This window comes from Pelophylax lessonae, assembly GCF_965119305.1.
Source record: "Pelophylax lessonae genome assembly, chromosome: 1".
NCBI lineage: Eukaryota > Metazoa > Chordata > Amphibia > Anura > Ranidae > Pelophylax > Pelophylax lessonae.
In genome coordinates, this window is record NC_138768.1 from 627,641,071 (window position 1) to 627,664,262 (window position 23,192).

Genomic DNA, 23,192 nt, shown 5'->3' on the forward strand with positions numbered 1-23,192 from the left:
AACCGCTCTGTGTCTGCTACCCCTCTTTGCCAATCCCTCCATTGGCTGCCACTCAACCAACAAATTAAATTCAAGTTACTAACCATAACCTACAAAGCCATCCATAACTTGGCGCCCAGCTACATCACTAATCTGGTCTCAAAATACCAACCAACTCGTTCTCTTCGTTCCTCCCAGGACATCCTGCTCTCTAGCTCCCTTGTAACCACTTCCCATGCTCGCCTCCAGGACTTCCCCCGAGCTTCTCCCAACCTCTGGAATGCTCTACCCCCATCTGTCCGGCTATCTCCAACTTTGTCTACTTTCAGACGATCCCTGAAAACACATATCTTCAGAGAAACCTATCTGGCAACCACCTAACAACTGTACTCTTATTTTCTCCATCAGCCCACCCCCCACAGTTATTACCTCTTGTATCTCTTGACCGTCCCTCTTAGATTGTAAGCTCTAACGAGCAGGGTCCTCTGATTCCTTCTGTATTAAAATGTATTTGTACTGTCTACCCTCAAGTTGTAAAGCACTGCGTAAACTGTCGGCGCTATATAAATACTATATAATAATAATACTGACAAGGCTCCTACACCTTAGATACAACACGAGTGATTGTTGTCACTCTAGGAGAGCAAGTGTGATACTGGCAGGATTACCAGGTGAAAATAAAGGAACTGGAGCGTGAAAAAAAGAAAAATGTATGCACCACATAAGGACTGCTAAGCTGCTGTATATTACATTTTTGGCTCTGGGTTTAGACCTACTTTAACCTCTTCCCGTCCGCACTATAGCTGAAAGACGGCTACAGAGCGGACCTTAATTGCCGGAAGGGCGCCCATGTACGTCCTCCCGTGCATGAGATGCCTTTGTGCTCCCTGCGTAGTGCGTGCGGCTCACTTGGTGACCAGCCGCCAGTCGGTTCCGGCCTCTTACCACGTGATGTAAACAGCAGCCGGTGATCAGCTTTTTTTTTTCTCCTCACGCCGTGAGCGTGAGGAGAAAAAAAAAGCCATTAGCCGCTGCGGTTAGAGGGACATCAGTCCCGAAGAGGAGAAAAGCATCTGTGCCCACCAGTGCCACCCACTAGTGCTCCATCACCAGTGCTGCCTATCAGTGTCAGCTACCAGTGCCACTCATCAGTGCCGCCCTATCAGTGCAGCTTATTATTGCCGCCTTATCATCGCACATCAATGAAGGAGAAAAATTACCTGTTTGCAAAATTTTATAACTATGAAAACTGTTTTTCTTTTCAAAATGTGTTTATTTTTTGTTTGTTCAGCAAAAAATAAAAATCCCAGTAGCGATTAAATACCACCAAAAGAAAGCTCGATATGTCGGAAAAAAAATGATACAAATTTAATTGACCGCGCAAGTGTCATTCAAAGTGCGACAGTGCTGAAAGCTGATAATTGGCCTGGGCAGGAAGGGGGTTTAAGTGCCCAGTAGGCAAGTGGTTAACTGTGCTTATTGGATGAAAATGTATGTGGTTCTTGATCTATACAGTATATTCTGCTTCTAATTATTACATACTGTATATGCATTAACTACACCAATATAGGCATCACTCTACTGATTGCAGCTGACAGGATAGGGAACAGTAGAAGGATACATCAAGTAATTAAAAAGTCACCGTATACTTGAGTGCTTCTTTTCCCACAGTCATCCACCTTCTGATTAGAGATTTTGGGTGGTGTAGTGCATCAAATGTGTTTAAAAAGCCAGCGACAAAGCCATCAACTAAGTAGAAGGTGTGTCAGAGTACTGAATGCAAGCAAACATTTAGGGATGGATTTAGAACAGAGAGGAATAGTTATCCACTCTTTTATAATCTGCAGTATTGCTCAATAAAGTGGTCTGTGTTTTGTTACCCATTAATAAAATGCAGGGTATGGCATTGAATGTACAGTACTTCATAAGCGTTCTTTCTGCCCAATCAATGAAAAGAAGAGAGAAAATACTCTGACTCACAGTTTACATAACCGCCTTTTTATAGTCGCATTTTCACTTTTTGTGTTCTGTTAGCTTTGGACACTTGAAGCCAATTGAGCACAGCTACTGTATTGTGCAAGGCCATACCACTGCTTTTAAAATGAGGCCAGCCACATGGTAAATACCAATTTACTAAATAATCATGAAGTTCATACCTGTACTCAAAAATACCAAGAAAAAAAAAAAAAAGAGAAAGATCTGTTTGAAATGAAGTTTATTTCTTGTGATGGAAAAGAGGTTATTCACATTTGCTTACATTTTTTCAAAGAGCAGGGTGGTCATGCATTTGTTAGTGCAACATCTATACCTACCTAATCTAACACTGAATAGTAGGATGTAAGTACAGAAAACCACAGAACAGGTTTTCTAAATAGAGATTTTTGAAAGTTTAAAACAGGCTATGGAAAAATACTGGGAAACACACTACAGCTGTTTTTATTTGGAAAGAAAGACTACTAACTGGCTTGAATGTAGTTGACAGATTAGAAAACTAGTTTCACTTAAATATTTTGGTCCAAGAGCTAACAATATAAATGCTTCTCAATGTGGTTCTAATTTACAAGACACTTCTTAGAATAGAACTCCTTCAGCATTATAGCAAATCACATAAGACATACATGGTAAGTAACAAAGCGCATAACATAGAAACAAACTGCTCTAGTAAAATATACAGGGAATGCACAGAGCTGGTTGTCTTCTTGGCAGGGGAAGTATTACTCATCATCCCCACCACAAATAAGGAGGAGTGTATTCCTGTAGTCTCCAGATGTGTCACCCTGTGGAGAGAGAACTATTAGACACAAACCACTGACTCAATTCTTACCACATACCGAAGATTACATAGGTTTTTTCCGTCTTTTGAATATATATATATATCACATAGTTAGTCAGGTTGAAAAAAGACACAAGTACATCTGGTTCAACCAACAAAAAAAAACAGTATTGGAAACCCAACCATACAATCCCATATACACAATCCTATACTCGCAGTTGATCCAGAGGAAGGCGAAAAAAACCCCAGCAAAGCATGATCCAATTTGCTACATCAGGGGAAAAAAATTCCTTCCTGATCCCCCGAGAGGCAATCGGATATTGCCTGAATCAACTTTACCTAAAAAGATTTTAGTACCCACTTATATTATGTACACCCAGGAAAGAATCCAGACCTTTTTAAAGCAATCTAGTGAGCTGGCCAGAACCAGCTCTGGAGGGAGTCTATTCCACATTTTCACAGCTCTTACGGTGAAGAAACCTTTCCGTATTTGGAGACGAAATTTGTTTTCCTCTAGACGTAAAGAGTGCCCCCTTGTCCTCTGTGTTGACCTTAAAGTGAACAACTGAACACCAAGTTCACTATATGGACCCCTTATGTATTTATACATGTTGATCATATCCCCCCTTAATCTCCTCTTGTCAAGAGAGAATAAATTCAGTTCCTCTAATCTTTTCTCATAGCTGAGCTCCTGCACTTTCTCCAGTTCCCGATATCCTTTTTAAGAACTGCTGCCCAAAACTGAACTGCATATTCCAGATGAGGTCTTACTAATGATTTGTACAGGGGCAAAATGATCTCTCTCTCTCTGGAGTCCATGCCTCTGTTAATACAACAAAGGACTTTGCTTGGTTTGGAAACAGCAGCTTGTCATTGCATGCTATTATTAAGCTTAGGATCTAGCAGAATACCCAGATCCTTCTCCGCTATGGATTCCCCCAGTTCTACTCCACCTAGTATGTATGATGCATGCATAGTCTTAGCCCCCAAGTGCATAACTTAACATTTATCAACATTAAACCTCATTTGCCACATAGTTGCCCAATGAAACAGTGCATTGAGGTCAGCTTGTAAGTTGGACACATCCTGTAAAGAAGTTATTGCACTGCAAAGCTTGGTGTCGTCTGCAAAGACTGAAATGGTACTTTTAATCCCAGACCCTATATCATTTATAAAAGGTATTAAAAAGTAAGGGTCCCAACACTGAACCTTGGGGAACACCACTGATAACCTTTGACCATTCAGAGTAAGAATCATTAACCACTACTCTCTGAATTCTATCTTTTAGCCAACTTTCTATCCATTTACAAACTGATCTTTCCAAGCCAGTAGACTTTACCTTACACATTAGCCGTGTGGGGAACTGTGTCAAACACTTCTGCAAAATCCAAGTATACGACGTCCACAGCCACCCCTCTGTCCACAGTTTTACTTACCTCCTCACACATGTATACATATACACACACATATACACACACACAGCATATCCATTAAGACTGATCGAACAGCAATGTTGTGCAGTAAAATCTAGAAGTCTATTTGCTTCGGTTTGCTGTGCTACTTTTCATTTTTGTTGTTCCTTTCTGCATCTGTCTGATGCTTCTTAGTTTAAAACCCAAATCCAGGTTCCTCATAAAATAAAAATTCTACTTCTCCGCGAGGCAAAAAAAAAAACAAACAAAAACAAAATAAACAGTTTTGGCTCTGGAGTGAGTGAGGAAAACCAAGGGTGTTCTCTAGCCATAAAAATATTCCTCTAAGACATAGGCTTACATTGCTGTCTTTTTTTGCTAATTTTTGGAATAAATTCATATATCTGGTTAAGTTCCATTTGACATGTTTGACAGTAGGCCAATACTATATATATTTTTTTTTTTATTGGCTACTAGGATCTGACTTACTTTCCATTCTGAATATAAACTGCAACTGAGTTTTCATTTAGGTTTTACCTTTATTGCTTGAAGCAGAGATTTTCCGTAATGTTTTCTGTATTCTTTTCGTATATCAAGCATATCAACTTCACTTCGGGAAACCATCACTCGGATCAAGGTGTCATCATCAGTTCCAGCTCCCTGTGCAGATAGTAAATATCAGTGAAGTACAATAAGGGCCAGCCATCAAGCTACGTTATACTATTATTGCCAAGAATTAGGTCTTATATTTGCTGGATGGTCCTGAAAAGTAGAACTCCCTCCTTATTAGGGCCAGATTTGGACAACATGTTGTTCACAACATGTACATTATGTAGAAGGTCTGTCACCTATGAGTCATTTTATTAAAAAAAAAAAATGCTAGGATGTACTATAGAGGAAGGAGGCCTTCCCTTTACAGTTTTTGAATTTGCTAGGAAGATCAGAAGGTGGTCAGAAAATGGAAACAAAAATCAGGAAAAATGTTTAAAGTTTTTATATTCTAAGGCTTGGTGCTGTCCCTTCTAACTCTGCTGCCTTAGGCACCAGTCCACGGTAGTCAGTATGGCAAGATAGACCCCTGCTTCCCTTGGCTAGGCCAACTCTAGAGTTAAAAAGGAGGCCGCTGAGTTTATAACTTCAGGAGGCTGCTGAGTTTATAACTTCAGAAATTTCGAAGGATTCACCAATGAAAGGCAGAGATTCTTTGCATGCAGTATACAGTTTTGATTCTCACATGAGTCAAAGAATGGGGTACTTTCACATTTGTATCTGGACCTATCTTGTTTAAATGTTAAATTTTTAGGTGACTAATTATTTAATGCTGCTTTTCTTGCATCATATATTCACCTTCCCTTCACTCCCAAACCCTGCTCTGTTCAGCAACAGAGATGGGCTTGGGAATGTTCAAGTTCCTACGTGCCTGATTCTGCCAGAAAGCCAACACTGCACACTGCTAATCACAGGCAGTGAGACATTTCCCGATCTGTGCAGTTGCGGATCGGGAAATGTCTCACTGCCTGTGATTAGCGGAGTGCAGTGTCACTATCATGGCGGAATCGGGCATGTGGGAACTCAAACACACCCAAAACCATCGCTATTAGGAAATCTGTTCAGCGGAGAAAAGACAGCACTGAGCTAATTGCCATAAACTAGCACTGTCATGTGGGAGAAAGGACAACGAGTCATATGCGCCCAATACCAGGACAATATTGGGTATTTCTCTTCTGGGAGTCCATTGGACAGGGGTGTAACTACAGGGCTTGCAATTGCAACCAGGCCCCATGCTCCAGGGCCTGGGCGGCTCCCTTGTACACCTGGATAGGAGGGGCAGCATGTAGAGAAATCACTGTCCTCCTTTTTCCTCCTGTAGCTGCAGGAGGAAAATGGAGGAGATTGGTTCCTCTGTATGCTGCCCCCCCCCCCACGCCTCATATCCAGTTCCCTTGTGTGCTGTCTCTTGGCACCTGTGTGCTCCACTGGTCCCCCCCACTGTGCTCCCTCCCCTCTCCTGCCAACTGCTGCAGGGGATGTGTCACAACAATTGAGAACCAGGAAGGGTCGGTAAGTAATTTACCAGCTCCTTCCTTTTCTGAATGGACAAAGTCAGTGACATTGTAAAAAAAAAAAAATAAATAAAAATGATAAAAAAATACAATTAAAATACCAAAAAATAAAAACTACTGACACCAGTGGGTGAACTTCCAGGATTGCAAAGGTCACACTTGCAACCGGGCCCTGGCATTCTACCACCGTGGGGAGGCCCCAAGATGCCAGGAAGGGGGCCCACTGCAGAACTTGTGAAAGAGTCCTGCTGCGGGACCATAATAAAGGGTCCTGCAACGAGAGTAAAGGGCCCCAGGATCAGTAAAGGGCCCCAGGATCAGTGGGAAGAGCCCCAGCCAGGGATCCCTTAATGGTTTCTTGCACTGGGGCCCTGAAGGTTCTAGTTACGCCTCTGCCATTGGAGTAAAAGATATTAGGTTGACCAGCATGAATAATGCACAGGTTCACTTTAAGGCATAAACACTTTCAGATTGCCTTTGTACTAACAGTTACCGGTTATGAACGTATACTGGAGGTATGTACATTGATTAATGTATAGCAAAAACCTAACTGGATCAGTGCAATATGACACAGGATAGCAGAAACTGTTCTATGGTTTTTAGTGCAGTCCTGCTATGTGGACAGAAAAATGTATGCAAAAAGAAACTGCTTACTTTCATCGCCCTGTACAGAGTTTCAGCAAGATATCCAGGGACACATCGAACACTCTTCACTAAAAAAAAAAAAAAAAAAAAAAAAAAAAAAAAAAAAAACATACATATATAGAAGATTGAATAAAATATCAAGGGCTATAAGAGCAAACACTTATTTAAATGTTACCATTTTACTACCCTCAGGCTGGGTTCACACTGATGCAGTGCGGGAACCACAGCGATTCCTGTGTTCCTGTGCGGTTCCCCCACCACATCAGAATTGCAGGCAGTTCGCACTGTGCTCTGTGAACCGCTGCGGGTGTCAATATAAAGTTACAGACACCCCCAAATCGATTCGCAGAACACAATGCGAACTGTCGAACCAAACGCAATCCAGTGCAGACAAAAAAAAGGTCCTGCACGTTTTTGGTGCGAGTCCAGTGCGAATTGATCCATAGATGCTGTATGGCTCAATTTGCGCCGCACTGAATTCGCAAATAATTTGTACAGAAAACCGGGGGAATTCCTGTACAAATGACATGCAATGCAGTAGATCGCATCAGTGCGAACCCGGTCTTAGGGGGATCTTAGCAAGAAAAAAAATTCCTGTACGGATTTACCTTTATAAAGATCTTAGTCATTTGATGCAGATTGCCTTGACTGCTTTGCGGTTATCCAATGAAAAATATTTTAAAGTAATGTTTAGAGATTTGCTGAGTGCATAAATTGCCTATACTATATACTAAGCCTAATATGCATCACCCAGCATTATACCACCATAATCACTTAACACTTTAGGTTTATATGAGCATTGCAATGATACCTCCCAACCATCCCAGATTCTGCAGAAATGTCCAGGATTTTGTTGAAATCCCAGGTGTCCTGCAGAACCGGGCTCTGCCCCCAGAGCTCAGTGCCGGTATACTCATTCCGACACTTGGCTACACTAATGTACTTTGCATGCTGTGGAAGGTTATCCCCTTCAGGCTGCCCTGCTTGCTTCTCAGCCAGTAGCACTGAGATTCCTATGTGGATAGTGGGAGCAGCCACGACCAACATTTAAACATTGTGGGACAGACTCAGACCATCAAGAAAGTGCTGACTCCGTCCAGAATGCAGGAGCCACGGGCACAGCTGAGCTAAGGCAGCACTCTGAAATAGGTACAGTAAATATGGCAGCATCAGCTTTAACCAAGTGTGAGTACAGCATGGTTGCATGGGGAATGTGTGCAAGGAGGGGAGTAGTGCGTGTAGGGAGAAGGGCAGTGTGCGCAGTCAGCGAAGTGGAACTAAAGCCTGAATGGAACTTTTTAGGTGCCACAGTTACTGTAACAAAAATTTTTAAAAAGTCACATTTTATTTTTTTGCAGTAACTGTGGCACCTAAAAAGATCCCATTTATGTTTTCATGTAAGATTTTAGGACGTATTAGGAATTTGGTGTATCACACTCTCCTTTAGCCTCTCATCAAATCTGCTACAGTGGAACTATAGTTGGAAAATAAAACATTGCGCATAGGCAGGCTCTTTGTTGCAGAAGAGACCTGCAATAAAATGTATTTTTGCCTTTGGTTCTGCTTCGGTTTGGGCTAATTCACAGGTCCTGTTCATTTGTTATTTCCAATCAGACTCGATAAGCCTGTCCAATATTCAGCATATGTTAACAGAATCTCAGTACACACAGAAAATGATTTATTTTACACAGTGTTAATACCTAAAAAATCTTTGCCTCCACTACAGAACACAGAGTGCCTCATAACAGGATAAACAAAGTCTATTCTCATATATAGTCATTTCCATTAGCAATGCTAAACTAGTTGCATTTACATCCATGTAATAGGCTACTGCAAACAGTTAATCATGTTCAAACACACAATAGCAAACCTTTATTTTTAAGTACTGTACCCTCTAGACAAATGTAATAATATGTTGCACACTGGTTTCCTATGTTAATTGTGGAACATGGCGTCAAAGTAAAGCTTTGACTACACCTGTAATTATCGGGTTACCCTTCTTTTACACTGCATTTTAGGCTACAGGAGTAGTGTGAATAGATCTTAGTCTTACCTATAGCAAGCAACAAATTTTCAAGGTTCCCTGATGTCTCACGATCAATGCTCTCTTCAATCTGGAAGCCAGAGATGGTCATGTATCTATCAAACACTGAAATGTCAAAAAGAGATGCTAAGAATCAGCACAAAATCGACACCATGGAGATCTCATGCTATACATGGTCCTGTGTGTGTACATCTAAGCAGACCTCAGTTTCAGACAAGCAGTTAGCTACAGAATTTAAACAAATAGGAGGTGCATCTTATAAAATTAGAATTTTATCAAAAAGTTAATTTCAGTAATTCAATTCAAGTGAAAGTCATATTTTATATAGATGCCTTACACACAGAGTGATATATTCATCAGCTAGTAAAAACCCATACTTAAGTATCTCAGAAAATTTGATTATTACATAAGACCAATAAAAAAAAAAAAAAAAAAAAAAAAAGGAAGAGAAATGTTGGCTTACTGAAAAGTATGTCCATGTACAGTATAGTATGCACTCAATACTTGGTCAGGGCTTCTTTTGCATGAATTGCTGCCTCAATGCGACGTGGCATTGAGGCGATCAGCCTGTGGCACTGCTGAGGTGTTATGGATGCCCAGGTTGCTTTGATAGTGACCTTCAGCTCATCTGCTTTGTTGGGTCTGGTGTCTCATCATCCTCTTGACAATACCCCACAGATGCTCTATGGGGTTTAGGTCAGGCGAGTTTGCTGGCCAATCAAGCACAGTGATACCAGGATTATTAAACCAAGTATTGGTACTTTTTGGCAGTGTGGGCAGGTGCCAGGTCCTGCTGGAAAATGACATCTCCATAAGCTGGTCAGCAGAGGGAAGCATGAATGCTCTAGAATTTCCTGGTAGAGGGCTGTGCTGACTTTAGACTTGATAAAACACAGTGGACCAACACCAGCAGATGACCTGACTCCCTAAATCATCACGAACTATGGAAAAAATGTGCATTTCATTTGGAAATTAGGGACCCAGAGTCTGAAGAAAGAGTGGAGAGGCGCAGAATCAAAGTTGCATGAGGTGCAGTGTAAAGTTTCCACAGTTAGTGATGATTTAAGGAGCCATGTCATCTGCTGGTGTTGGTTCACTGTGTTTTATCAAGTCCAAAGTTAGGGCAGCCCTCCACCAGGAAATTATAGAGCACTTCATGCTTCTCTCTGCTGACCAGCTTTATGGAGATGAAGATTTCATTTTCCAGCAGGATTCTGGAAACTTGGCACATGCCCACACTGCCAAAAGTACCAATACCTGGTTTAATGTTCATGAAATCATTAGGCTTGATTAGCCAGCAAACTCACCTGACCTAAACCCCATAGAGAATCTGTGGGGTATGGTCAAGAGGAAGATGAGACACCAGACCCAACAATGCAGATGAGCGGAGGCAACCTGGGCATCCATAACACCTCAGCAGTGCCACAGGCTAATAGCCTCAATGCCACGTCAAATTGATGCAGTAATTCATGCAAAAGGAGCCCTGACCAAGTATTGAGTGCATACTACACTGTACATGGACATACTTTTAACGAAGCCAACATTTCGGTCTTAAAAAAATCTTTTTTTTTTTATTGGTCTTATGTAATGTTCTAATTTTCTGAGAAACTAAATTTTGGCTAGCTGTAAGCCATAATCATCAAAATTAAATGAAAGAAATGCTTGGAATAAATCACTATTGTGTGTACAGTAATGAATCTATATAAAATATACGAGTTTCACTTTTTGACTTGAATTACTTTATAATATTCTATTTTTGTAAGATGCACCTGTATATTGAATATGAGAACAGTTTGAGGTCAAAGAATTTGGCAATTTGGTTCACCACCTTAATTAAAGCAGTGCTAGTATAGCTTGGTCAAGAATACACCCCAAGCCTGACACTTGTCTAATGAAGCAGATGCACACTAATGAGGCTCTCTATCTGCTCTGGTCAAACTTCCCTATTGTCAGTATATTAATTTACTAATTACATATGTGTATTTTTCTAATACCCGTCAGGCGGTCAGCTTTAAGTCTCCAGTCTTGGTCAAATATGTGGTTTATAAAACTTTTCTTAAAAGCAACTTGGAATTTAGTAGCTAAATCTATGCAAAACTCAGACCCGTAAATAATTTGCCATTTGAATTATTTTTCCCTTAGAAAAATTGGGAGTTTAAAAATAAAAAAATTAAAAAACCCACACATTATACATGAAGGTTGCAAGACTCCTATAAACTGCTGGGATCTAGTGAAATAAAGACAATTAAAATGGGAGCAAGGAGTTAAAGAGATTAAATAATACAAACTCGTAGACTTTGATGAAAAGATAGATATTTGTAGCAGGGGCTAGAAATCTTGTAATGTAAAATACATAAAAATGAAGGTGTCCTGGTTTGTGGAACCTCTTATTTGCTGCATATGGTATTTTATAATAGTGTGTTCATTAAGCAAGCTTATAGAACCAACCCTTATAAAATAGTACAAGTTTTTTTTTTTCCATGAGGGGAAAAAAAAAAAAATTAAGAAAATGAATAAGTGGAATACTCCTGTCGAAGACATTTTAATAATTTCCATCTGTGAAAGTGGTAAGATTTTCCAACTACCATAAGCTTCTGCTGAATGTCCTGTGAGTACATGAACTCTGATTTTTTTTTTTATGTTGATTTCTAAGCTGAAAAAAGAACAGAAGACGGAAACGCTGACCTTAGTGTGACTGTAGGGACCAGGTTTGTGATTTAATAACAGTATGTTGCAGGCAGAAGTCCCAATTACTTGACAGCAGCAAGGTTAGAGTATTCCCCTTTTGAAGTCGGGGTGAATAACTCTGGAGAGTTCTTTCCATGTCTTACTGTGGGTGGATACATGATTCACTGCCTAATGACTCAACTATGTCAAATATATTTATATACAAAATTATACTTTTGAATTCTTTCAGGAAATAAATGTGGGAAGGCTTGGCTAAGCCTACTGAAATGAAAGTTTACATATATGTATTTAAATGAATGATTTATTAGATACAATAGATGGAAAACCTCTAAATATAAAAATAAAAAAATCGGATTTTTGTAAGATCTTACCGTAAAATCCTTTTCTCTTAAGCTCATTGACAGACGTAGTCTTCTTGATTCACAAGAACTGGGTTATGTTGTCTCCGCAGGAGCAGGACTAGGCAGAAAGAAAAAACGTTCTGGCTCCACCTTAGGGGCAGTCCCTGAGGGTATATCCTCCCTCTCTCTGCTACAAGGCATCAGTTCTGTCACAAAGCAGCAACAGAGAATTTAACCCAACCCAACTCAATGATAGAGGGGCGGGTACTACGTCTGTCAATGAGCTTAAGAGAAAAGGATTTTACGGTAAGATCTTACAAAAATCCGATTTTCTCTGTCGCTCATTGACAGACGTAGTCTTCTTGATTCACAAAAACTGGGACATCCAGAAGCAGTGCCACAAATGAGGGGTGGGATTGACCGAAATCAAAATCCAATCTAGAAGGCCCAACCGGTGCCAAACTAGAAGTTTTAAAGGCTCATTATAAACAAAGAATGAGACTCAAATGAAAATTTCCAACGGAAAAAAAACCCTCGAGGCAGACCACTGGTCTCCTCAAATGGCGGCCTGCAAAACCTTGCGGCCAAACGAGGCATCAGACGATGCCATTACATCAACTTTATAATGTTTTGTAAAGGTATGCACCGACGACCAGGTAGCCGCCTTGCACACCTGGACCACTGACGCCTGATGGCGAAAGGCCCATGACGCACTAAGTGCCCGAGTGGAGTGCGCCTTAACAGGGAACGGGGGCTCCCGACCCTTAATAGAATAAGCCTGTACCACCGTCTGTCTGATCCATTTGGAAATAGTCGCGGCAGATGCAGGCAACCCCTTTTTGGGTCCATCTGGGATCACAAAAAGTGAATCCGTCTTGCGAAACGAGTCTGTCGTTTTCAAGTATACCCTGATCGCCCGGACCACATCCAAGGAGTGTAAAGCAAACTCCCGAGGATGACTGGGCTTAGGACACAGGGAAGGTAATACAATTTCTTCATTCAGATGAAATTCTGAAACCACTTTTGGTAGGAAGGATGGATTCGGACGAAGAACCACCTTATCTCTATGAACCACCAGATATGGGGAACGACAAGATAATGCGGCCAGTTCTGACACCCTGCGTGCAGAAGTAATAGCCACCAAGAAGGCCACCTTCTGGGACAACGTAGGTAGAGGAATCTCCCTAATATCTTCAAAGGGAGGTTTCTGAAGAACCGACAATACTAAATTAAGATCCCAGGGTGGTAACGGCGCGCGCACTGGCGGAGCCAGATGTCGCACCCCCTGGATGAAATTCCGCACCAAGGAATGAGTAGCCAAAGGCTTCTGAAAGAAGATAGCTAATGCTGAGACCTGACCCTTGATAGTACTCAAGGCCAGTTTCTGCTCAACCCCTTGTTGCAGAAAAGCCAATATTCGGCTAACCGAATAAGACCGTGGACGGAACCCCAGAGGTTCACACCATGCAATGTAGGACTTCCATGTACGATGATAAATCTTTCTGGAAGTCGCTTTCCTTGCTTTAACTAGAGTAGGAATAACTGAAGCTGACGAAACCCTTGTCCTTCAGCACCTGGGTCTCAATAGCCAGGCCGTTAAAGCCAGCGATCGTAAAGCAGGATGGGAGATCGGTCCCTGAGACAGTAGGTCCTCCCTGAGAGGAAGTCTCCACGGGACGTCCGCCACCAGTCTGACCACGTCGGCGTACCAAGCTCGGCGAGGCCAGTCCGGAGCTACCAGGATTACTGGAATTCCTTCCTCCTCTATCCTGCAAAGAAGTCTTGGCAGTAACCCGAGAGGAGGGAAGGCATACATTAGCTGGTATTGCCCCCACGGGGCGATCAGTGCGTCTGCGGTCTCTGCTAGAGGATCGCGGGAGCGAGCCACGAATCTCTGTACTTTCCTGTTGAATCGTGATGCCAACAGATCCACATCCGGGGTGCCCCACCGTAGGCACAACTGGTGGAAAACTTCTGGATGGAGGGACCATTCCCCCTGATCCAGAGTCTGACGGCTGATATAATCTGCCTGCCAATTCTCCACCCCCGGAATGAACACCGCAGAGATAGCTGGAACAAATCGTTCCGCCCAGCGAAGAATGCAAGCCACTTCTTTGGCCGCTCGGACACTCTTGGTGCCCCCCTGGTGATTGACATAAGCCACGGTCGTGGCGTTGTCCGACTGGATCCGAACCGGGCTGCCCTGGAGCTGCTCGGTCCAGTGAATCAGACAAAGTCTGATCGCTCTCAGTTCCAATACATTTATCGGCAACCTGGATTCTTCCAGGGACCAAAGTCCCTGGACAGATAACTGACCGAGAATTCCTCCCCATCCGGATAGACTGGCATCCGTGGTCACTATCGTCCAATATATTGGCAGAAATGACTTTCCCTGGCTGAGCATCGGAGACCGAAGCCACCAGACCAGAGACTTTCTGGTCTGTTTGCTCAATCGGATCCGATTGTCCAAGGATTCCGGATTCCGATTCCATCTGAGAAGAATCTCTTGCTGAAGAATTCGGGTATGGGACTGGGCAAATGGGACTGCTTCGAAGGAAGCCACCATCAATCCCAGAACCCTCATGCAAGTTCGAAGAGAAGACCAGCTGTTGGATAGTAACAACTGGACTGCTGATTGAATCTTCCGGAGTTTCCCTACCGGAAGGAAAACTCTTGACCTGACTGTGTCTAGAATTAGACCCAGATATTCAAGCCTCTGGGTGGGAACCAGAAAAGACTTTTGCTGGTTCACCAGCCACCCGAATTCCTGTAAAGAAATTATAGTAATTTCTATGTTTTGTAGCAGAGTCTGAGGAGACTCTGCATGAAGCAGGAGATCGTCTAGGTAACCTAGAATCGATATGCCTCTTTGGCGCAGTAGTGCCAACATTGGGGCCAACACCTTCGTGAAGACCCGAGGAGCCGTGGCGAGACCGAAAGGTAACGCCACAAACTGATAGTGGTTCTCTTCTACGGAAAAGCGTAGAAACCGCTGATGTCCTGCGTAAATGGGAATGTGAAGATAGGCGTCCTTGATGTCTATGGACGCTAGGACATCCCCTGGATGCAGGAAGGCTGCTACTGTGCGAATGGATTCCATCTTGAATTTTCTTATGTTGAGAAAGGAATTGAGTGCCCTTAAGTCCAGAATTGGACGCACTTTGCCCTCTTTCCTGGGTATTGTAAATAGGTTTGAATAAAACCCTTGAAAACGTTCTGTCCAAGGAACTTGGACTACCACTCCTTGTTGTAGTAAATCCGTGACTGCTCTCCGCAGATCTTCTAAACGATCCGGGGATAGTCGGATATTGGAAGGGAAGAATCGCGCCGCTGGGAGAGATCGAAACTCGATCTTGTACCCTGACCTTATGACTTCGCAAACCCACTTGTCCGGGATTCTGGAAAGCCATGGATCCGGGAACCGGCGAAGACGTCCCCCCACCCCAATTATGGGTGGGGGCGCACCTTCAGGCTTTGGACGATTTATCTTCAGGTCTGGAGGGGGTGGGCTTTTGCTTGCCCGACCAACGTCCCCTGAAGCTTCCTGAAGGAGCTTTGGAGGACTTAATTTTTTCACCCGCGGGACGAAAAAACTTTTTGTGAGCAGAGAAAGAAGGCCCTCGTCTTTGACGAGTTCCTTTACCCTTAACATTTTGCGGTAAAAAGGTGCAATTTCCACCCGTGAGATCCTTAATGATCTCATCTAAGTTGGCTCCAAATAGACGCTCTCCTGAAAAGGGGATATTAGCCAATGCTTTTTTGGAACCTTGGTCGGCTAACCAACCTTTTAGCCACAGTGTACGCCTGAGAACCACTGCTGAAACTGATGCTGGCGCCAATAATGGAGTGGCATCTAACGCCGCATCACACACAAACTGTAACCCCTGTATCATTTGTTCCAACAAATCTGATACCGCCTGAGGGACCTCTAAGTCCCGGCGTAACCACTTGGTCCATTCAGTTACAGTCTGCGAAACCAGACCAATAGCAATTATTGGTCTGAAAGCTGATCCGATCAAGGAAAACATGGTGCGAGACATAGCTTTTATCTTGCGATCCACTGGATCTTTAAAAGACGCAGCGTCTTCTAAAGGAATAACCGTGGCTTTATTCAATCTAGCAATTGGTGAATCCACCACAGGTGGTTCTGTCCATTTCTTAATGAGGGTTTCCTCAAACGGATAACGCCTGTTAATGCGTTTAGAAATAGCAGAAGTGCGTTTTGGCAGACTCCATTCTTCTTTGATTGGATTGCCAAAACATTTGGGCAATGGAAAAACCTTCGCCACTTTCATGCGTTTTAGTCCCAAAAGGGATTTCAGTTTCAGCTATTTCCGACGGAATACCCTGTAATCTTAAGGTTTCTTGAACAGATATAATGAGTGCGTTTACCAACGCTTCCTCTCGGGCTATGGCGGATGCCGAAACATCCTCCTCACTGTCTGAAGAGACAGTACCCGAGACACCAATCCCAGATGAAGTACCTGCAACTGCAGAAATAGGCTCAGAGTCTGAATCCGAAGTTTCAGATAATAAAGGGTTAGGCGGGGGTCGCTTTCTTGCGCCCTGTCCCTGACAAGCCACTTCCACCCGGGACACAAAAGTTTCCATAATAGCCGACAATGATTCAATCGTAAGCGGGGTGCTGGAGGATCCTGCAGACACCTCGAGGGGATCCGGTGGAGATACATGAGTGGCAGGGTCCATGTTAATTCAGGACACCTCTGCCAGAAAAAAAAAAAAAAAAAAAAAAAAAAAAAAAAAAAAAAAAAAAAACTTTTTTTTTTTTTTTTTTTAAATCAAAAAAATACCTCTTTTTTTTTTTTTTTTTTTATTATGTGTCTCCCCCTAGCGCAATAGCGCCCCTCAGAGTACCTGCTTCTCGATCCCCAAGAGAGAGAGAGGGACCCCCAAGGCTCACCACCCGATGCAGAGAAGTTTCCAACCAACTGCAGTCAGCGTCTGTCTTTTACAGACTGGAAAGAGCTGTGTTCGTTTTCCCGGGTAGAACGACGTGGCTCCGCCCCCTGTGTACGCCTTCCGGCGTTCCCAGCTCTCCACGAGGTAGCTGGGCTCATCAAACATGGCCGCCCCCATACAGGAGACAATAGACTCCAAAAACATGGCGGCCGGCGTGACCTGAGGACATACATGCACCTGGTCTACGGCAAAATGGCGGCGGACCGCCGAAATCGTTTTTCCCAGCACATTCACCTGCATCTCTGCTAAGTGGCGGTTTATCGATCTGCAGGAGGTACACTACAATTAAGGTAGGATTATACCTCCTATGTCTGCTGTAATACTACAGTCTGCTGGGTAGAGTGTTAGCTCTCAAACCAAGTCCACTTCCCACCAAACACATGCTGTATTTACAAGGGGGACTTTTAGTGTCAGACAGATACTGACCATGTATGGAGGGGCCCATAATTCATACTGCCTCATAACGAGGAAAAAAAAGGGAACGTTTACTCACCATACCAAACCGACAGGCACCCTCTCTTCACAATACCCTCTCCACCGGGGTGGGGGGTTGTGGACCACTCCGGACGCCTCGACTCTCTGGTTCCTGGCGTCCAAGCGAGACTTTTAACTCGCAAGGTCAGTCCCTCCAATGGGACTCCGTCGCGGCCGACCCAGCGCGGAGCTCTGGTCTGCACGCGCTCGTAGGCAGAAACCGGGGTGACCACTGGATCTCAACATCCAGCCCGTCGCCCGGCCCCGCATACTTACTTGAATGTGTCGCGGCCGACCAAGCGCAATGCAATGGTCTGCGCGCGCTCGTAGGCCGGCTGGGGTGACCACTAGTGTCGCCCAGTCCGGCGTATTTGCTTGAAGATCTCACAGGAAAAAAACACTGGAGAAAACTGCCTAAAAAAATATTTTTTCTAGGAAAAAATCTTGCCAGGACCCAAAAGATCCCAGCAAGGAACTTAGGTCCTTACTCCTGACTAGACAGAAAAAAACTGATGCCTTGTAGCAGAGAGAGGGAGGATATACCCTCAGGGACTGCCCCTAAGGTGGAGCCAGAACGTTTTTTCTTTCTGCCTAGTCCTGCTCCTGCGGAGACAACATAACCCAGTTCTTGTGAATCAAGAAGACTACGTCTGTCAATGAGCGACAGAGAAATTATATTACAGCTTACAAGTCCTTAGATTAGGTGCCTGCATTTGTTTTCTATTTTCAGACTTTTCTCCCTTCATTTTCATCTGGCATTTCTGAAAACACCACTGAGATTGATTTACTAAAACTAGAGAGCGCACAATCTGGTGCAGGCATAAATTGAACCACCTGAAGCCAATTTGCTACCATGCAGAGCTGCACCAGTTTTGGCACTCCCAGTTTTTGGAAATCAACCCCACTGTTTCTACTCCTTTGCATCATTCACTTCACTGTATTTATGGAGGGAACCATGGTTGTCAAACAGGCCAAACTTTCTTCTGCTCCATTATGGGAAGGGGGGGTAGTGGAACTAGTAGTTTATACAATAAAGATAAGAATTTTTGTGCTCTGTGTTAAGCTCATAGGAGTGACAAGAAAAAAGAAAATTGTTATCAGATGCTTACTGAGACAGTCCCTCCCCCACTGAAGTGTTCAATAACCCAGCCTGTGATAGGCCACTAGGGAGGGAGTCCTGTGCGGACGTGAGGATAGGCCAGGAAAGAAAAATTACAGTAAAGTATCTGATAATTTTTTCCATTTTCCTGGCCCACCTCATGTCAGCACTCAATGGGATAGAACTAAATAAAGTGGCCGGAGAAAAACACATAAAAGAAACATTGACAATCAAAGAAAAGCTATTAAAGACCTAAAGACTTTATGTCTCTTCCCAAACTTTGCAGAACTTGCTAGCCATACGCCTAGCTTGTAAAGTCAAATGAAGGGCTAGCGGTCTCACATATACACTATATGGTCAAAAGTATTGGGATGCCTGCCTTTACAGGCACATGAACTTTAATGGCATCCAAGTCTTAGTCCTTAGGGTTCAATATTGAGTTGGCCCACCTTTTGCAGCTATAACAGCTTCAATTAAAGATAGAAAAAATATTAAGATAGATCATAATAAAGGAATTGTACCATCAATATACTATACAATATTAATATTTTGAGTATATTGATGGTACAATTCCTTTATTATGATCTATCTTAATTTTTTACACAGTACAAGGTACATACACCTTGCATGGTAAAATATACTTTTGCCACCTAATTACTACAAGTGGTGGGATTCCCTATCCTCCACTATAGGGCTAACGCAGTTTATCATCCACATACAACTCAATACTGAACCCTATGGACTACGATGCCATTAAAGTTCAAGTGCGTGTAAAGGCAGGCATCCCAATACTTTTGACAATATATTGCATCTTCCACCCAAATTCTGGCATGGCTGCCACCTATCCAGAAAGATGAAAAGGCTGTATGCCAGACCAACCTCTAGCGCTAATTGTAATTGTAAATGTCCAGGATATTGGCTAGAGCTGGGAACACAGGAGAGAAATATTTTGCTTAGCAAACAGAATAAACTTCTCTTTCATATCCTCTCATATGTAGTGTGTGTGGGTTATCTTGTGGTCTTCAAGGTCTGAACCACCTCAGATGAGAATCCCTGCACCTCTAGTCCAGCCGATTCAATAGCCAGGTTATTAGAGTCTCACTGGTATAGGGTGTTGCCATTGACGTTGGCATTAAAGATCTGGTTTGACCAGAAAAGGGATTGGTGGTGCTGATGACATCTGGAAAACCAATGAAAACCAAGGCCTCCTTAGCAGGTGGAAAGCACCTGTATGGCATAAACATGTTCTGTCCAAATTTTCAGAAGAACCTTCATAATCAAAGACACTGGAGGAAGACAAAGACCAACGGAAAACCCGATGGCACTGTGAACCCATCTTCTATCACTTTACCTTTGTACCTTGTTGCAAATGCCAGAAGCTTTCTCTATGAGAACTACCGCTGGAATGGTCCATACAGCCAATACTAGTTAAGGTACTCATTGTTGGAAAATAATCTGCCTAACTAATCTGTTAGTGGATCCTGCTTTCCCAGCAAGTAGACTGCTGTTAACTGCCTGTAAGTGGCTCTCCATCCAGCACAAACTTTCTGTTGTTATGAAAAGTAACAGGAAAAGACTCTTGGTACCCTCTTGGTGGGCAATATAAGCTACTGCTGTCTTGTTGTCAATCATAAACTTCACTCCTCAGACTGGAGACAGACTGGCATCCGATGTCAGAATTATTCCATCTCTTGTTCATTTGTGCAGACACAAAGACCTTCTGATCTGTAGACAGCCCATCCCAATGATTAAGGAATGCAAATTGAAATGCCCCCTTTGTGCCACCTGGCCCAAGGCACCACTGGAATGGCCGCTGTAAAAGGTCCCAATGGGGACAATGCAATCCCTCGCAATGCTGTCTCCATGACTCTTTGTATGCAGATTTTCATTTGGGAAAATTCGGGTATGAAATGCAGGTTGTCCTGGTCTGGAGATGACCAGTGGCTGGTCTTAGGTTCTGGAGTGTTTTGCATTATTTTAGGAGAATACGCCCTAAATGCAAACAATACTTTGCATGCCTTGAGAATTACTTTAAAAAACATGTCCCCACATTGCCTCCTCCTACCTTTTACTAGTCTCCTGTGCCACTGACAGGTGTGCTGAGCTCATAGCTGCACAAAAAAATATGGAGAAAATCATAATTCTCTCTCCAAGAAAAACAGGTACACTGTCCCTTTAAGACCCATCTGCTTTCATCCACTTACTTCAGAATCAGTAGCAGGTGAGTCCAGGCAGTCCTTCTAGAGGCAGACAGAAGAGACAGAATCTGAGACAAATCCAGTCAGACTGTCAAACCTCCAGAAGCACACAGCACAGCAGGGGAGCAAACAGCAACAAATCTTTATTTCAAAAAAGAGAAAACTGGCAGGACTGCAATTGGTGACTGGTGGTCACTATCCCATGCTGCCCTATCTCCCTGCCCTCTGCGACATCATCCACCGCCACTCTCAAACTGAAAACAAAGCCAGGAGAATGGCACAGCATGCATAATGCCTATACAAGACAGAAAATCCCCAAGGGAGAGGCCCATTGTGACATCGCAGAGCTTAGCAATACCACACCTGTGGAATATTCATGCTGTTTAGGCAACATTGCTTGAGGCCTGGTAAGCAAGGCACCCAGTTTCATGAAGGTTTACGTCCAACATTCTGGGTCTTCCAACTCCAGGAGAGGCTAAACCTGGAGGGGTGGGTGCAGTGGTTGTATTTACCAACTGCAATCAACAGCTGGCTTGGAGCATGACCAACAAAGACCACTACTTATTTTTATTTAGCTTAGAAAAGGTGGCCCTGTGGGTTCCAGAGGAGGTGTTAACCCATTGTGTGCTGATGTGAAGATAGGAGGAAAACTGTATTGCTAGTAAGACCGACAGGTATTTTCTGTACTTGATTAAATCTAATGTGCCACCACATTACATTTTTGGTTTTATATTTTCATGAACTTTAAAATGCTCAATGGTTTATTTTATTTCTTGGGTACTTTCAAGGTGTTTGAATTCCTGCCACCAGACACATGACATGGCTTTTACAAGGCAGTCTCACTCTCTAGATTGGTTTTCTCATTTTTATCTTCTGAGTCTCTTGTTTCTTTTTAGCCCATGCATAGGACACTTTTCTAGTAATACTGTGTATACCACTTTGTCAACCAACAAATACAAATTGACTAGATCAAGGCAACCAGTACCAATACCATTTCTGCTGTACACAAAAACCCAGCTTAAAGTAGTTTAAAGCTGAAATCCCAGAATTTACAAAATTATTAGAGTAATATTTTTCTAGGGTCCCATGACAGTTGGTAGTCTGGTCTACTTCTGTCCAGTGCTGAAACATGGGGGAGCATTTCTACAGAAGACCCCATGCTATATTTAAAAATGAGCCTGTGTTGCTGTCAATGTTGTTACATGACTAATGCTGACCATACACAGCTTGATTTTTCCTGCCAAATCTTCCAAAGATCAAACTGTAGGTGGCACCACCTGACTCAACAAACATTGAAAAATGAAAAAGCTGGGAGTAAAATTCCCGGTCGAACAGTGACTATTCAGGTATTCCAACAACCACAAGAGCAGTATCTGCCAGAATACAATAGAGGGCAGTGGAGATTCCTCCTTCCACTCTGTTTAAAGTAGATGAGGGAATCTATGGATTTTTTGCATTTAGCCAGTAGGACTGAATGAGAAACTTCTTAAGATGTATTGCTAGCCTATGTTAAGAAGCTCATGGAAGACGTGTGCTTTTTTTTTTTTTTTTTCAATAATGTAAATCCGCCTAAATTTACAAACATCAGATGTGTTTCCTCTTTGTATTAGTTTGAAAGCAGCCATCCATCGATATACAGGATCTCTGGACTTGTTGGATATAACACAGGAACTTTCAAAATCAACATAAGCAGGGTGACTCCCATGGGTTTTTAATAAACAAAGACTAAGGATAAACAGGAACTCCGAGTGATCAGACTATTCAATGTGCACACAGTGTAACCGCTGATGGGGGGGGGGGGAAGCACTTTGCAAATATTGAGCATAGCTCAAAGGGCTTCCTAAATGGCTCTATACAGTCGCCCTAAAGCTCAGATTGTTTCGATAATTTAGAACTGTAAAATACAGTATCAAATTCACAGATATGGATTACTGCACACATCTCATATTCTCTCCGTCAAAGACACTTTTCCAGAAGGTTATTTAATACATGTCTAAAATGCAGCAACCCATGGTAACCAATTAGAATATTTTATTGATCTGGCTACAATAAACTAATTTGATTCAGTTGTATGGGTCACATCACTTTGCAAATCATTTTTGCACTTTGCATTTCCCTATTAAATAAGACCTCCTAACACTTCATGAAAATTTGATATGTAAAACTACTCAAGCGGTGAAGCCAGATTGCTCCTAGGAATTTCAGAAAAACACTAAGCAGAAGACTCATGAAAAACATTTGCATAGCTACAGAAATATAAATGACACCACAGAACAAACAGAAATGTGAGACATTCGCAAAACTAATAAATCCAGGTGCACCCAAAACCTTGTAAATGAAGTCAGCACAAAGGCCATTTAAAAATGATTTACCTTTTCTTAAATGGGCATTGCTGCGAGTTCCCAAAATAGTAATGAACTTCTCTTCATCTGTGCCCCACTTCAGTTCCCCAGCTTTAAATAAATCCTACCAGAATCAAAAGAACATCATACAGGT

The 23,192-nt window shown here is 42.8% G+C and overlaps 1 protein-coding gene across 1 annotated transcript in view; it reads right to left on the bottom strand.

The window, feature by feature from the left end:
- Positions 1-2,177: 2,177 nt before the first annotated feature.
- Positions 2,178-23,192, bottom strand: part of ANXA5 (annexin A5) — a 53,235-nt gene continuing 32,220 nt past the window's right edge. Inside the window, exons 8-12 of the mRNA XM_082247974.1 lie at positions 23,069-23,162; positions 8,926-9,021; positions 6,882-6,940; positions 4,702-4,824; positions 2,178-2,756 (exon numbers count right to left, since the gene is read on the bottom strand). Of these exons, the coding sequence (XP_082104100.1) occupies positions 2,694-2,756; positions 4,702-4,824; positions 6,882-6,940; positions 8,926-9,021; positions 23,069-23,162 (435 nt within the window). The 3' untranslated portion in view covers positions 2,178-2,693. The remainder of the gene's footprint in view (positions 2,757-4,701; positions 4,825-6,881; positions 6,941-8,925; positions 9,022-23,068; positions 23,163-23,192) is intronic.